The 17,489-nt window shown below is 49.2% G+C and overlaps 1 protein-coding gene across 2 annotated transcripts in view; it reads right to left on the bottom strand.

Moving 5' to 3' along the window:
- The window catches only part of LOC144145176 (scoloptoxin SSD14-like), a 77,262-nt gene that overhangs the window by 26,942 nt on the left and 32,831 nt on the right, over positions 1-17,489 (bottom strand). The window contains exon 1 of one of the 2 annotated variants that reach the window (XM_077676696.1): positions 3,615-3,923. The exons of the other annotated variant lie outside the window; for it this stretch is intronic. Within the exon in view, the coding sequence (XP_077532822.1) occupies positions 3,615-3,712 (98 nt within the window). The 5' untranslated portion in view covers positions 3,713-3,923. Of the gene's footprint in view, positions 1-3,614; positions 3,924-17,489 lie in introns of those variants that run through there. 2 annotated transcript variants of the gene reach the window in all.

Below are 17,489 nucleotides of genomic sequence, written 5' to 3'. Positions count from 1 at the left end.
CGCCGGTGCTCGTTTATCCTAATAACGTGGATCAGCTTGTGAAGATGCGAGTAAAGAATACTTGTAAAGAAAAGGTGAATTACTCTACAGGGTACATCCAACACGAACGTTGAACCGAGGAACGAAGGCCAAGCTTGCTAATGGGTGGGATTAACAGACAGTTATGTCTTCGAGCAGAGCTGAGAACATTTGTTTGGCCAGGTTGAAATTCGCGAGAACTGGAAGTTCTAAAATGTAGATCTAGAGGATGGTCTAGGCTGCTGCCTACAAAACACCCTGCATGCGAGCATTTACGACCAAAGCTGAGCGCCTTTCCGAAGGAATGCCTTCACTTCATCTCTCGGCCCCTGGGGGCCCCATGTACTATCCGCTTAATAATGTGCGCTGCGATAAGGCGTCTCAGCCTGAATATACATAAACACAACTAATGCTTTACTTGGCGTTGTTGAAAATACGATTTAGGGCGGGCCCAGACAGTTGCCGCAACTGTCGTAATAACTTCAAAGAATGACGTCATTTCACGTCTCAGCCAACCGAACTGCGTGACACGCCTTTTTTTACGTCCATAGATCACGATATGGCTTTTACGTCGGTAGTTTGAACACAGCCTTATTGTAAAATACAGAACCTAAAGATGTGTGCCTTCATTTGACAAGAATATATTCGCTATAGCAATGTCGATCCCGCGGCCAGAACAATCGGGCTACCTTTTTGGCGTTGTTACGTATGGACGAGACAGTCATAAACAAATGAAATGCAAACATGGAAATACGAACCAAAACGCGCAAAATTCAAAAATACTGTTCGTGAAGATCAAATAACGGCGCGCTATTTGTATATTCTGAAAGCCAGATGTCCGAACACTATAATGACCCCGGGCGTCAATTTGACTTACGTAGAAAAAAATCGCTCTATTTGTGTGTTCTGGTTCATATTTCCGTGTTCGGACTTCATTCGTCCACGACTGTACAGGTACATGAAGGTGTTGCAGCCCGGGGAAAAAGCATTCGGCTGCCACTCCCGATAAGCGCTGTGGAGATTTTCTATCCCGGCTATGCACCGGCTCTTGCTGCGTTAGTACAAGCAGCGTTGTGCACTTTCGCGAGGGGAGGCAACCGACAGATAACGGTCACCGCGGAGGCGCCGATACCATCGCGCCCGCGGGCCCCGTAACAAGAATGTACCTGGCTTCACGTGACCAGCCGTATGGTTGTCCGGGTGAACAATACTGAAGTCACGTCAGATAACGTTATCCACACCGGTAAGTGGCCGCGCCGACAATCGGAGTTCAGCCGGATTCTCAGAACCTGCGCGGATGGGCGAACGCAGTGCAAGGGCACTCCGTCATGCAGCCCTTTTAGCGCACTGCTTTTCTTTGTCGTTTGTCTCCATGCTTCCTTCCACGTGACAAAGTGAGCAAGATAGTGGAGTGGGTAAGCTGGGGCCAGTTGTGAAGGCGAAAACAGAACCTTTCATTCTTTAAGCCTTGATAACATACTGCGCATGCGCAGTGAGCTCACCCTGTCGACTGCGCCAATTAAATCGGCACTGGTACAGTTTAAAGATCAAGTGGTCGCCTTCAGCCTAAATGAGCTTAAAAAGACCAATACATAAGGACAAAAAAAAAATCTCCACGCCGGTGCACGACAACTCCCAATAAGATTGAAGCAAGTTGAGGCTTCAGGCGCCAATGATGCACATATATATACAAGAGGCGTGCGGAAACGTCGGGGATGCAATCCACGACCTCGTGCCCACCCATTGAGACAACGTTGTAATAGCTGACAGCACCAGCACTGCCGATAGACAACTTGAAACCACGCCCACTTTTGAGTAATTGACAAAACAAAACACACCGAATGACAGCGCTTTTTATTGAAAGAAATTAGAGTCGTGGTCAAAACAGCGCGTGGTTCACTAAACTATGCTGTAACACGAGTTGAGGCGAACGACTTAACTCGGAACGTGGTGACCGGTGCCGGCGTTTAAGTATACAGCGACCTCGGTCAAATTAAAATCGCTTATCGGACCAGCCGACCCGGATCGGTTCGCAGCCTCAGACTATACCGGAGTAGATTGCTCTGACCGGTACTGCTTCAGCTAAGCACACCTTTCGCAAATCTCGTCGGCACTATAGTCTTTATCGAGCAAATAATGGAAATGTGTGCTGATCGATACTCGCCTGTATCAAGCAAATATTGGAAAGGCTAGCTGACAATACTCGGCTGTGTAGATAAGACCTGCGGTCGTCATGTGCCTGTGGATCTGTGTGCACGACTCGTGCAAAGGGCGTGTGCACGCCTCTATTGAGCGAGTGTGTCTTTTCCGCGGGCAGTCCCGGATGGGATGCCATGCATGTTCGTGATGAGTCTTTATCCGGTGCGCCGAAGCGCGACGCCGAGTTCCCTGGGGTAGAATAAACACTATTCGCAAAAACTTGGTAGCGCTGAGACATACAAGGACGGAGGGAGTGGACACACGCGGGATGGACACTAGCGCCCCGTGTCTGTCTCAGCGCTAGCAAATTTTAAGCTTCGCAATATTCCACAAACGGGTCCAAGCCAGCAAACACTACTTCGGCGGGACGTAACCGGTCCTTGCATGTCGTGCATCTCTAAGTTCTCAAGTACTCGGCAAGCGCTATTCCTCTACAGACAATCGCCGGAACGGTGAAGTGTAATAGCGGCGCGAACTGAAAAAGTTCACGAAACTACGATCACGAAACTACGCACAGCTTCCAGCGTAATCGGTTAAGTCATCCGCGCTGGGTCTTCCCGAGACAAAGCAACGGGACAGACACCTCCAGCAAGGTCGTAAATCCCGGAGGTCTTTGTAAGGGATCAAACAAAGGTAAAATTAAGAAGAGGTGGAAAATGAGTTGATCTTACGCCGAGTACAAGCTAATTGCAGTTCAGTGAGACAGGCATACTGCCAAAAGGCGGTGGCCTTGCGTCACAAACAGGTTTTTATAAACATTAAAAACAGCTGCCACTTATTGCATTGCATCAAAACAGTGACTGCCGCCTCAAATATTTTCAGAAAAGTAACAGCAGCCATCGCTCCACATATAGCGACGTCTCGAGGGTCGCAGATGTCTTTAGGAACTACATATGCTATACGCCGAAGGAAAGAGAAGACGACGCGTAAGGCGATACGAGCAAACAGATAACTGCCCCCTAGAGAGTGTGTGTAAACTCTAAAAAAACGCGTCGAAATGCGGTAATGATAAAAAGTCGTCGCGCATGAGAAAGCGCACACGAAAAATGCGCGAGTCGTACACAATGTTCGGCAGGCAAATGCACAACGCGTGCAAAAGAAGGCGTATCCGAGTGTTCCTCCGTAGCCAGCTTACCGTCATGCGGTTAACACGCCACTACTTAGAACAAGCGTCGGAAAACCAACAGGCCACGGCGACACAGCGCACGTGTGAGCAAAAGAAAAAAGTTCGGGAACAGGAAGATAACACCGCAACAACAAAAAAAAAAAAGGTACAGAAACACGTTTGTTGGAGTCCAAAGCACCCATCGCGCCATTCTGGCAACTCGTTACACAGGACATCCGCACGCAAGGACGCAACTAAGCAGCAATGGCCGCCGATACTCTTCCACACTCACTCGGGTTCGGACAGGTCTTCGGCGAGGCCTTTGGGACCGGCGACGGTGCCGTAGCCATTGGAAGGGCTGCGCTTCAGGAGCTTCGTCTTCTCACTCATCTTTCTGGCTCAACAGTTGGTTCCCCGGAACGGCCGAACGAACACAAAACCGCCACCTCGTCCGCCGCCGCTTGCGCTGCCGAGGGCAGGCTAGAAAACTGCACGCGAACAGGAGACGTCGTACCCCACACACTCCTGGCCGCAACCACAGCGCACCGAGCCAACCGCACGGCGCTTCGTCGCCGATGTGAGAAGGTCCGCTGGTCGGGCCCTATCTCGCGGCCACAGCTCCCGAACACCGATAATGGCCGTCCATCTCGCCTCTCCCACCCTCCTCCTCCTCCGCAGCAGCAGCGGGAGTCTATCGACGGCGGAAGCCTTGCATCTATCGGCACTGACAAGACCGAGTGGCACGGCCAACAATCGAGAGGCATGAGAGACTCGCGAAAGAAGACGATGCGTATTTACGGAGGAGCCCAATAAGGGGGAACGGCGTCATGTCTGCCGCCACGTGTGGACGAGATTGTAGCGCGAGACACGGAAGGACGTCCGGCGCACCCAAAAGGTATCGGAACGTCGCGAAGACGCAGTCTTTATCGCTTGGCGGCCTCATCCGCTAGAGCTCGTGCCTACACCGTTCCCGTGGCAGCAGTCGCAAGGTAAATCGACGAAAGAAACTGTTTGGCTACGCAGGAGAAACTGTTTGGCTACGCCACTCCAGCTTACCGGTATGTGTTTAGAAGTTTTACCATAGCTGAACGAAATCCACACAAAATGGACATTTATTTGCCTGAGTGATATGGTAGCCCGTACGGCCGCACTATGCACACAAAATGAATAAGGCAGCCACAGACGAGGCACTGTGTGTTAATTTATAGCGGCAGTACCAGTTCAGACGACTTGGGCGTAAGGATGAGGGTAGCTTAAGCTAGGGCCAGCTTCTTCCGCTCCAGGCGTTTCCAGTTTCAAGTTTGCATTTCGAGCTTTATTTTCCGACTATCAGCGAAAGGCGGATTGGCGAAGAGCTCGAACCAGAATTCAGTTGCAATATACAACGGAGACACCCTGTACTGTGTAAGCGGATTGGCCATCCAAGCTAGAAATGCGATTCCGTGGTGTGGCATTTGCGAGCTTTCTCTGGTCGTTCAAGTACATCTTAGGCAGAAGGATCCAGTTCTGCAACTGCCGATACTTTACTGCGCTGACGTAAAGATTGATTACGCCAACAGTGTGGATGTGTTGTCATGACCGGACATTCCTTTCGGTCACAGCAGAGATGACGTCACTTCCTAATCACCTAATAAGAATTTCCATTAGATGCACCTCGCATTTAACGAGCACTTAACAAGCCGGACTCGCATGTTTGCAGTTGTTTCTATGAGTGCGCAATGGTGTCACGTGAAAAATAGGGATATGTTGGACGTCATTGACATAGTTCTCGTTATAAGGTTGGCTTTCGCTATACCAAGAGACAAAGCGATAAATAAGGGAATTAAGGAGACTAGACGGAGGGATAAAATCAGAAAATCCGTAAAGGAAGAATCGTTTTCGGTGACGCTGGACAGGACCGGTTGAAAGCATGTGCAAGCGGCCTCCGTTCTGTAGCAAGTTGAAGACGACGGGGCCAGAAAGTGGCGATACAAAAAGCTTGCTTTCGGCCTACACTCACCTCGTTGTAAAGGTATGTACCGCCGAAGTGGTCGAACAAAAAAGAGAAAGCTTGCCGTCAGTCTTACAGTCGCAGTGTACTTACAAATAAATTCACATCTGAATAGCAAAATGACTATCGCAAAAGATGCGTCATTGTGGTCCACGCAATAATACACAACTTAATGCTAGGAATAGCGCAACCCAAAACTTAGATTGTAGTAGTCTTATCGGAATATATTTTTTTAGCGCGAAATTTCGCACATCCATTTAAACTGTGCTCGCGTGACCTTCAAAAACCTAATGCGAAAACCCCGAGTCATGCGAACCACCTCATTCTTTCGAAAAAACCGCCAGTGGTCGAGAGTCCAGCTCGAAATGTTTCGGGAGCAGTGACCCCAAGGGGTCGGTACTTAAATATGGAAGTCTGAGTGACCGGTTCCAGTCATACGGTTTCAAACTTGTTAGTATTGTTTTTGACGACGCAAATTTCTGCTTCTACGAAACAAGATAGTCTCGTCGCCTGCTTTGCAAGCTTGCAATACATTTTGTGGCCTAGCGTTCCGTTCAATCCCCGCTACAGCAATGGAGTGGCTGCAAACTATTCCATACGTCCGGAAAACTTAGAAGAGACGTTACAAATCTTTGCGGCAACAGACGCGATTACATGTGGCCCGTCTTCGAAGAGGTCAACCACTTGGTCGGAAAACTAACGAGTCCCAACAACCCAAAAATGTTCGTGCTTGAAAACCCAACAACTACAAGCCTGCGACGACCTGTTCTGTTATACGCAATCGCTCCATACTGCATAAACCACATGAGCAAACCTGGATGTTTACGAAATCTTGCGTGTACGAGGCAACGCAAGGTACACTCACGAACCATTACTATTAAAAAAAAAAAAACTGGACATGTCATTGAAACAAGAAGGGAGGGAACTATACATGACAAACTTGGTATGAATGTCCTTGCTACGCAACGCAGAGAAAATCATTTTTCGGTAGGTGCGCATCCAATACGTACGCAGGCGCACGTACTCAGGCTGGATGTTTCCCAGAAAAATACCATTAAGCATTGCCAATCAATAAATAAAAATGGCTGACGACTACTATACTCCCTAATGCGAAATTTGTGCGCAGCGCGAACTGCAGTCTTCTCGGTCACGGCGCATATAGCTGCTGCGTCTCGGGAAGTGATCGCGTGATGAGCGAACGCACGGCGGCGCGCGCTACCCTGCCGTTATCTCGCACCGCGTAGCCGCCGCCGAGCATGTTGTAAATCGTGTTTGAACCTCCCGCGTAAATGTCACGTGGTTCTGATGAGCCACGCGACAAGGAGAATGTCTCACTGCCTCCCCCTCACACTTTCGCCACGCTTTCTTCCGCCGTCGCCAAACCGCAGTGGCGGCCGCCAAAGTACTCACTGCGCACAAAAATGAAGCAAGGATACAACAGTTACGTAACGGGAAGCATGATGCCCGGTCAACGTGCGTGCAAGTCCGATAATGCCTTTGAAGAAAGCGTCGAATGTAATCTAGGACAACCGTGTATGATGTGCTTGAAGTTTTGAGATCGACTTAACGGTGAGGTTTAAGGTGAGACAAATCCACAGCTGATAACCCAGAACCGATTTGAGTTTAAGCCAGGGTTTGGGGAGTTTAAAAATGTTAGAGGAAGGAAAGTGCCTATTGGCAGCTGCCTGATAGTATCCCTATCATTGTAAGATAGTTGTTACATGCTAAATTTAAAAAAATAATTCACATCCCGCGACCCACGGATCTGTTTCTTCAAAAAGGCGTCCACTGCCCAATTGCAATTATAGCACACTGATTCGTACGCTGTTTTAACGTGCGGTCTAGTCAGGAGGGCCAAGGGCGTCCGCAGAACTTTTTTCGGGGGGGGGGGGGGGGGTTCGGTTGGATAGCACCAAACAGGCGCCATTTGTGGTTACAAAAAGTACAAACAGCGAATTATGATGATTTTGGGTTTAATGGCGCAAGGCCGACAAAGGCAAAGAGCGCCATGACAATGATGAAAGAGATGAGAAAGATTTGTAAAGGAGGCACTAGTTTAAAAAACTTTACTCGGGGGGTTGGTGTATAGGGCCATAATTAAAGCATAGTGAGTATACTAAGATAAATGGTGTATAGGGTCATATTAAAACAGTGAGTGCAAGCACCTAAGGTGTAAATTCTCAGGTTCCACCACCGTTTTAAAACACATAATGAACACAGGTGAGGTTATGGTCTATATGATATGTATTTTAAAAAGTCTACATCTGCTAGGTAACTAAAAACTTTTTGTATGGGAACATTGGATGGTCTGATAAAAATAATGAAGGGTGTAAGGGAATGTTATGTGTGTGCGCTTCATTAAAATGACGTTTCCTTTCAATGATGCACATGTCACACTCAATAAGCATATGAAGGACAGAAAGCTGACCCCCACATCGATGGCACTGTGGCTTGTTTGCGTCTGTTAAAAGGTATGAGTGTGTGATGTGTGTGTGGCCAATTCTTAATCTGCATAATGCTACCTCTATTTGGAAACTGCTCCGGTATTTGATCAGTCCGACAGGCAGTAGGACGGAATCCCACCACAACATGACCAGAGTCATTCACCAATTCCCAGGCAGTGAAGCGGATCTCCTTTTGGCTCTCAAAGCCCGGTACTTCCCTGCGCAACCGTCGGAGCCATTGCCGCTATACACCGGCAGCTCAAACGAGCTTCTCGACGATGATCTCCATCTTCACGAAGTTACCGCGGCCATTCAAAATCTGAGGCGCCACACGGCTCCAGGAATTGACCAAATTACTAACAAAGCACTCATCAATCTCGACGACCGTTCACTGCTAGAACTTACAGCCCACCTCAACAAAATTTGGAAGTCTGGCGCCCTACCCGAGGATTGGAAAACAGCGGAGGTCCGCCTCATACCAAAACCAGGCAAACCACCAGCCTTTGAAAACTTGAGACCTATCTCTCTTACTTCGTGTGTGGGAAAACTCCTAGAGCATGTGGTTCTCAACAGACTACAACCGTATCTGGAAGACTCAGGGAAAATCCCGCCAACGATGGTGGGATTTCGTCCACAACTGTCAACGCAGGATATCTTACTTCAGCTTAAAGAGGAAGTGATGGCCCCTGCGACTCGTGCCTCCCCCACTGCCATTCTCGCATTGGACCTCAAAGGGGCGTTTGATAACGTCAAGCACACAGCAAATTTGCAGAGGTTGAACACACTGGGATGTGGAGCCAGGGTTTACAACTACATCACAGCTTTTCTCTCTGGAAGGAAAGCTGTGTTAAAAGACGGGGAAAAAGCTACGGACCCCTTCTTATTAGGTGGGCGTGGAACACCAAAGGGGGCTGTATTGTCTCCTATCCTTTTCAATATTGCCCTGCTAGGCCTGCCGCCACTCCTCGACAACATCCAGGGGATCCGCCATGGCCTATACGCTGACGACATAACCATCTGGTCGTCCACAGGGTCGATCGGAGAGTTAGAGAGCCGCCTAAAGGAGGCAGCGGATGTGGTGGCTGCTTATGCCAAGACATGTGGTCTCAGCTGCGCCCCCCAGAAGACTGAGCTACTCCTGGTTTCACCGCGCAAAACACACCCTCCAGGTTCTCCCACTATCACCCTACGCCTAGAGGGCCACATCTATGCGCCATCTCCAAGCGTGAAGATCCTGGGCATGATATTCCAGGCGGACCGCTCCAACACCCTCCTCATCAAAAAGCTTAAAACCACAACAGACCAGGTTACTCATATGATACGACGAGTCACGACCAAAACCAGGGGTATGGGGGAAGCGGACACAATTCGATTTGTCCAGGCCTTCGTCGTATCTAGGATTACATACGCTATACCTTACGCCCTGCTTAAAACCACAGAGCTCGAGAAAATAAACATCCTGATAAGAAAAGCGTACAAGCAAGCCATGGGTCTCCCGGCAAGCACCTCAACCGAACGACTACTCCGACTTGGCCTCCACAACTCGGCCGAGGAGTTAATAGAGGCGCACCTGTCTAGCCAAAGATTGAGGTTAGGAGCAACCGATACGGGGAGGTTCATCCTCTCACGCCTGGCGCTGTCGGCCCTACTCAGCCACCCACCTCTCCTTACTGGAAACGTACCCCACTCCATTAGAAAACACCTCATAGTGCCCTTCTTACCACGCAATATGCACCCTGTGCATCACGAGGATCGCAGAGAAGCCCGAGCCCGGGCAATATTTAGGTTATACGGAGATGCACCATCTACCGCCTACACAGACGCAGCCTGTTACCCCGGAAGACAAGCCATGGCAGCGTGCACCGTCGTTTTAAATAAGCAGCACAGGTGCAGCATCTCAATTCCCGGACACAACCCTCTCCAAGCCGAGGAAGCGGCGATAGCACTTGCGCTTAGCCAAAGCGACGCCAAAGTAATAATCTCAGACTCTCAGCAGGCGTGCCGCAACTTTTCCAACGGTCGCTTGCACGTCACAACACTTCGACTAATCAATCAGAGACTACCAACGAGACCAGTGAGGATTGTATGGGCACCAGCTCATAGCGGAATCCCCGGCAACGAGATCGCCAACCTCGTGGCTCGAGATTCGACCCGCCGAGCAAGCGCTGGTGAAGCCGAAGCCGAGCCCGAGCGCATGCAACCTCTTGTCACCTACCAGGAAATCACGCAACACTATAGGCTGTCCCGTAAAACCTACTCTTCACCACACAAATCACTACCCAGAGATCAGGAAAGGTTACTGCGTGCCCTGCAGGTCAACACCTTCCCGCATCCCACCAGACTACACCTCTTTGACCGGACACACGTTTCTCCCCTTTGCCGCTTCTGTGGAGAGCCTGGGACTCTCAGACACATAGTGGGCGGCTGCGACAAGTCCACCCTAGACCCCCCTAACATCCACCTTTCCACAGAGCTTTGGGAGAGAGTCTTGGCCAGCTCCGGCCTCGAAGATCAGCTGCGCCTGATCGAAAGGGCTGTCGACGCGGCCCGAGCTCAAGGCATCCTGGAATGAGGACGCCTCTCTCAAGCATTTTCTGGATTAATTAAAGTTTATTATATCTCTCTCTCTACAAATCTGTCATGTTTTTCAGCAGGAGGCTTTTCTATTTTGGGTTTAACGATATGTAGTTTATTCTCTACTTCTCTGTCCCATTGCTGCTGCCAGTGGTCCCGCAGCTTCCTTCTTACAAAAGGTTTCAGATCTTGATATGGGACCTCGTTTACGTCTATGCTGCTTCGAAGGGCGGCAGCTGCAGCACTACGGTCAGCAGCTTCATTTCCAGCAATGCCGCAGTGGCCAGGAACCCAGCAGACTGTGACAACGAGTTTCAGGCCATAAGCCGAGTAGAGAGCTCTTAAAACACAATTAAAAGTGGGGTTTCTACTGACCTTCCGAGATGAAAGATTTGAGACGACACTCAGAGAGTCCGTGTATATAACTGAGTTCTTAATTTTGTTTTGAAGAATGTGGTTTAAAGCCAGTACTATACCGTACGCCTCTGCAGTGAATATACTTGTGTTCGTGTTCATTGTTTAGGACACATTAAGTAGGGAGCCATTTGCAGCACAGGATACGGCTGTGGTAGTTTTTGAGGCATCTGTGTAAAATTCAGCTGCCTTGTATTTATCTTGGAACAGAAAATGCTGAGTGATGACAAAGTTTGGTACATTTTTCTTATGTATTTCTCTAAAGGACATGTCACAGTGAATTGGGAAAGTGTCCACAAACAGCGAATTAGAACCAGACTTAGAGGATATACATTGGATTGTATTACCTAACAAAGAAATAAAGTTAAAGAAAATGCGAAAAGTTACTGTCACTTTGTAAAGAGCGGCCAGTCTCGCTCGCCTCACGCCAACTGATCACCAGCCATTCACACACATAGAACTGCACTCCGTCAATCCTCCTTGAATAGCAGCTGCAGACGCCTCGGGTTTTTCTGGGCAAATTGCGAGATGACAGGTGTGATGAGGTTTGTTGTAATGGCTCACGCAATAAAGATACTACTCGCCTCCCTGGCTTTCAATGCAGTACAGGCGTCCAAGCGTTTTGAGGGGGTTATTTATAGGTTTTGTTTCGGGGCTTGGGTGGTGCCGACATTTCGCAATTTCGAAGGAAATGGTGTACAAGGTGATGGGACGGCACGGGAGGATGTCACACTCTACCTACTAGGTGTAGCGGTGAAGATTTTTTTGCAAGATATAGCTGCAACTTTGTCCGAAAACTGAAGTTCTTGCGGTAAGACTGCATAAATCTAGAGTTTAGAAAAACAAAAACAAAAAAAGTCAAACCTTTCAGAATTGTTCGCTAACTTCAATAGCCAGCACAGGCAGTCTGTTTCTCTGCCATCACATGACCAGCAATGTTAGTCAGTGTAAAGTGCAATGTTGACCGCAGCCCTGAAGGGCGTTTCATTCGGATACGCAGGACCTGCATGTGGTAATCATTGGAGTAGCATGGATTGTTGCGCTAGTTGGTTCACGTACAAATTAAAAAAACTTTGCGCTAAAGGACGGGACAAAGAAGAGAACGTCGCGGTCGCTCTCCTCTCTTCCGTCCTTCAGGGCAAAGTTTTTTTTTAATTATGGGCCAACCAAGCTGTGCAGCTTTTTTGTAGTACATAAAAATATCCGAATTTCCAAAGGGGGGGGGGGGTAGTTGCCCCCCCCCCCCCTGCTCTCCCTTCCGGACATGAGGAGGGCAGAAATTGCCCGAGTTTTAGCGGAACTTAGGAGAGCGACACGCGCATACAGGCATACATATTTGAGACGAACGTAGGTCTCACACTCCAAAAAATTGAATTCGATCCCAGTTAGAAAAACGATCTCGTATAGCGGCCTCAACTAATGCTTCGTTGAGTAACTTTCCCCTCTTGTATACAGGCTCTGTGGCAAGAGTGGTGGCCTTCAGAAACTACCACCAATCCCCCCTCCCTCCCCCTCTCTCCATATGATGCTCTGAATACGGGGGAGGGGGGTCCAAATTTCCTCACACACGGCTGTTTAGCACAGCTTTCTTGCCTTGCGGAGAAGCACACACCAAAAAAAAGGGCGTGCCTCGCGGAGAAACGAACATAAAGCGCATGCCGTGTCCAGAAGCAGATTCATTTCTCTTCCTGTGAAGCCGCTTGTTTTACAGCGAAGTTGTATGCCCCCTGTATGCATCCCTCGTATGCGTTCCCCGTTTGGGGGTGCCCTGGAAGTGACCGCGAAGAAATCCGGGTACGGAGAAGGGGCCCGCAAGTAGCCCAAGCGAGGAGAGGGCGGAGAGCGTAGGGTCGGCGTCGGCGCTGCATTACAGCCGTCAACTCCTCAATGTGGAGTTAAGCTGCGGTTGTCGTGGGTGCGGACGTGTTTTTCGTTCGCTCTCGCGCGGCCGCAGCGGTTCGCGATCTTCGCCGGCCACACGCCGCGGTCCTGGGTGTATGCTTCTGCGATGGGCACTCTGCTGCGTGGTGCCGTCGAGCGTTAGCTCCCGCTCGCCAGTGCCCGTCTTCAACGAGCAAACTCCTAAGATTTGGGACCACCGTGGACTTCGCCCTTCGCATCGCAGCTTCGCATCCACGCTTCACCGCTCCTGTCGAGTATCATCTCCCGGACGCAGCACGACGCCAGACTGCGCCCTGTGAAGTGTTTTCAAGCGCGGTGGACTCAACTAAAGTGGCAACCCACTTCTATCTTCTATCCTCTCTTTACCTCTATACTTTTAAATGCAGAGCATTTCTTAGCCTCGCCTCTTCCTGCGTCGGACGGCGTCCACAGCTCCGCGTCCGCAGCAGGTGCGCCTCTCCTCTTTCCCTCCTCTCTCTCAACAGCAGCTGGCGCGCGCATGCGTCGTAGTCAGCCCGTTCGCTCCGTCGCGGTCTCGGAGTAACAGGTGCGTGATAGCAGCGCGGTGGGGCATGGAAGGGCGCGCGCTGCTTGCGCATGCGCGCTCTCCCCCCCGTACTGTTCTCCCTCTACTGCGCGCGCTGCAAATATAAAGCGGCTAGCGGTCGCTCGTGCTTCAGTCACTGCGTTGCTCCTTCCTTCCTTGGTTGACGCTCGCTCCACCCTAACGCGACTTTACTCTCCTCTCTCTACCCCAAACATAACATCAACGCAACTACGACCCAACTACCCACCCTAACGCGACTTTACGCGGCGTTAACGACCCCCAATGCTCTGCATTTACTCGTGTTCCCCTCGCGGGAAGGCGCGGGAATTTTTTTCTCTACCCTATCCTATTCTACCCTTCTACCTTCCCATCCCCCGGACTGGGTTGAATGCAAATGAACCCCCGACTAGGTTCAATATTATCCGCAATCCATTTCTTTTCATCCTTCCTCTAAAACGAAACCACCACTCCTCCTCCTCTTGATCAACGTCCCTTTCATTCCCCTATTCCCATCACCCACACTAGGTTGTGCGAAGGTGAGCTCCCAGACGAGCTCAATAACATCGGTGCACTTCCTCCAATTAGAATCTGATTCAGTCATTAGAGCCGCAGAAAGGGAAAGAGGACGCCGAGCAGCAGCCCCGGAAACGTGGGAGTGGAGCGCCGAACGCGACACAGCCGTTCCTGCCGCCAGAAGTTTCGAGCACTCCTTTGGAACAATGCGCCCCGGGTCAATTGTGTTTTATTTCATGAATATGCGAAACCAACCGAAAACGAAACGGCTATGATGGGTGGACCGCCACGATATTAGTGGCCCGGCCTACGGTTTTTTTTACAAGTAATTTCAGAATATTTGAAACAAATTAGGTCATACGGGAATCACTCGAACGATTTGGGCAAAACACAATTTTCCTCAACTTTAATTACTCCTCCGAGACCTCCGTAACGGCCAGATTTTCACAGCGGAGCTGTATACGGCTAGGATGCGGGATTTTATGACGTCCGTGCGGAACAACGCAATGTGGGAAAACCGTCTTACGAAGACCGAGTTTACACCGATAAGGTCCTAGGGCATTCATATTTCGATAGAATATAGCTTATATTACCCCTCTCAATTCCTGGCAATACATTTGCATTTATAAGTGAAGCCGACTTTAACCATGTACGCTTGGTCTTTGTAAGCTGGCTTTTCCACGTCGTGTGCTGCACAGTGAAGCCTGCTCAAAATGCTATGCGAACGGGGTTGATAACAGCGACGCGAGTGTTATGGTAGGAGGTATGCCAATACTAGTGCGACATCTGACGAGCCTGCCCGCGAAACGACACGTAAGCGACGAGCGAGAACCGACGATGCACAGACCGTGGTTCGATAAAGACCTGACGGCAGGCACGAAAGTCAGTCAGTCAGTCAGTCAGTCAGTCAGTCAGTCAGTCAGTCAGTCAGTCAGTCAGTCAGTCAGTCAGACAGACAGTTAGTCAGAGACCGAGACAGAGACACAGACAGACAGACACAGACAGACAGACAGACAGACAGACAGACAGACAGACAGACAGACAGACAGACAGACAGACAGACAGACAGACAGACAGACAGACAGACAGACAGACAGACAGACACAGACACGCACGCTTCGCTGCACAACTACCTTCACAAAGTGGAATTGCCCGTTTATTGTTGGCGAAGCTCGACGTTACTGCGCTTCGCAACTTTAGTCTTCGGCGATCACTGTATCTGTCCATGCGTGTATCAGCGAAGCCTTTACATTGCGGGCAGGCAGACGGGGAACAAAAGCGGCTGCCACAAGCAGTCCCCATTTCCGCAGTTCAACCCTGCTTTCAACAAACACTTCGGCACGCGCACTGCTCGGTGTGATGCTTGGACTGGGGCAGCTGCGGCCCGCAAAGAATCCACGCGCGTCAGCAAGCCTACACAATCCCTTTTACCACAATGAGTATAGGATAAGATAAAAACGGCAAACACCTGAACACAATATAGCGTAAGCAGGCTGAAGGCAACACTAATTTAAGAGAAGTGCGGGCGTCGACACACAGCAGACGATGCAAAGACGACTTGGAAAAGAAAAAGTTTATGTTCCAAATACTGAGTACTAGGATTGTAACGTATTAAGTAATTTCTCTCGGCTAAGCGGAGCCCAACAAGCAACCACACTCCACCAGAATGAAGCGTAATACCTCCGGAAAAGCGAACGACTTATCGCCAGCGCGATGGACTTATCAGCAGCGGAGAGCAAGGTACGCGATAACAAAAACAATTACAAGGGGGGGGGGGGGACAAAACAGGTAAAAATAAAAATGTCTGTCAGTTATACAGTGGCCTCACAGATGGCGCCGCAACCCCGAGCTCGAAGCTTCTGTCGCTAAGTTGGCACAAGTACGCAGAAGCAGGCTTACCAGATTGGGCGAGAAGGCGCCAAATTGGGCGAATTTCGCTTCCGTATGGCTAGAAAAATTCTTTTTGGCGATTGGGCGGGTTTTGGGCGAGTTTTAGGTTCGTGCACGTGCGCCAAATTCGGGCAATATTTCAAGCGCAAGTGTTCACGTTTGAGGCGTCCCTACTGATATTTGATTCACAGATTCCACTTTGATAGCTTGGATCATTACAACTTGGAATGATAATCTTCTCAAAACCGAAACTCTTGTGTCTGCATGCACAAAGCCTATTTCACGACACCGGGTTTGTTGGTTTGTCAATACACGAAAAGAATTTTTTCCCTGTATCAATATCGCTTTCTGAATATCACCTCCTGCAAGCAAATGTTGATGGTCTTGCGGATATATGCGTGATAAAATTCTATAAAAACGTAAGAGTGCCCGAATCAGTGCATAAAATGTGATGTTTGCTCTCCTGTCTGAGCTTGCCGTCTTACTTTTACGTTTGTCGGTATCAAATGCAACCATGGAACATGTTTTCATTCAAGTGTTTTTGACAAAAAGTGGCCTACAACAATCATCATCATCATCATCACCACCACCAGCAGCCTATCTACGCCCACTGCAGAGCAAAGGCCTCTCCCATTATTCTCTAATTATCCCGGTACTATGCTAACTGCGACCAATTCATCCCCGCAAACTTCTTGATCTCATCTACCCATCTAACTTTCTGCCGGCCGCTGCCACGCTTGCTTTCTTTAGGGATCCGCTCGGTTACCCTTAATGACCAACGGTTCTCTTGCCTTCGCATTACATGGCCTGCCACGTCCATTTCTTCTCCTTACTGTCTACTAATATGTCCTTAACACGCGTTTGTTCCCTGACCCACTCCACTCTCTTCTTGTCCCTTAATGTTGCATCTATCATTTCCTGTTCCATTGCTCGCCGAGTCGTCCTCAATTTAAGTTGAACCTTTTTAGTGAACCCCCACGTTTCTATCCCGTAGGTGAGTACCGGTAAGGTGCAGCTGTCATACACTTTCTTCTTCAGGGACAATGGTAGGCCGCTATTCATTATCTGAGAATGCCTGCCGAATGCACTCCACCCCATTCTTATCATTCTAATTATCTCTGCCTCGTGGTTGGGATCCGGGGTCACAACTTCGACTAAGTAGATATATTCACTTACCCCTTCCACTGCCTCGCCCCCTATCTCAAATTACTGTGCTGTCCCGAGGTTATTATGTCTAACAGTAAGTCTAACAGTATGTAAAACAGTATGTCTAACAAAACACTAGAAAGTATTCATGTTAAGTTGGTTTGGCAAAAGGCTGACATTGTTGTAAAAGTTTTGAACCAAGTGACGAGTTTTCTCCCGGTTTAAATCTTGTGTTTTGTATGGACCAAGTGGTGTCGCTGAGTGATGTACTTACCCTGATCGGTGCGGTTCTTGACTTGGCCCGTTGCGCCTTTTTTGCCGTATTGTGTCTACTGTGCTATTATGAGGACTCATGGTGAAGGTTCTTCCGATCCCTGCTGCGGCTTGCTTTTTTTTTTTTTTTTTTGATGGAGGTGAAAGATGAAAATGTTCTTGTGTACGAGCCTCCCACTACGGCTTGCCACATAGCCCAGGTGTTTTAACTTTCGGGATCGTTGTCTGTTATGTACTACCAGGTGATTTTCCCTTATTCCTAAAAATTTTGAGCTTAAATGTGATTTTTGATGTGTGTACAAAATTTTGGCGACTTTTCGCCCAAATTTAGCGGGACTTTTTTTCGCGTTTGGCGAGATTTGGGCGAGTTTGCCTTAACTATTGGGCGGTTTTTGGTTGCAGCATCTGGTAACCCTGTGCAGAAGCCAACCCCTGGTGTCACCATGTGCAAGACGTAGCTAATTGCGTCACTAC

This window comes from Haemaphysalis longicornis, unplaced genomic scaffold (genome assembly GCF_048455015.1).
Source record: "Haemaphysalis longicornis isolate Haplotype H1 unplaced genomic scaffold, Haemaphysalis longicornis Haplotype H1 scaffold_7, whole genome shotgun sequence".
NCBI classification, from domain to species: domain Eukaryota; kingdom Metazoa; phylum Arthropoda; class Arachnida; order Ixodida; family Ixodidae; genus Haemaphysalis; species Haemaphysalis longicornis.
The sequence above is the reverse complement of the archived record's forward strand: the minus strand, read 5'-3'. Positions and strand labels throughout refer to the sequence as shown.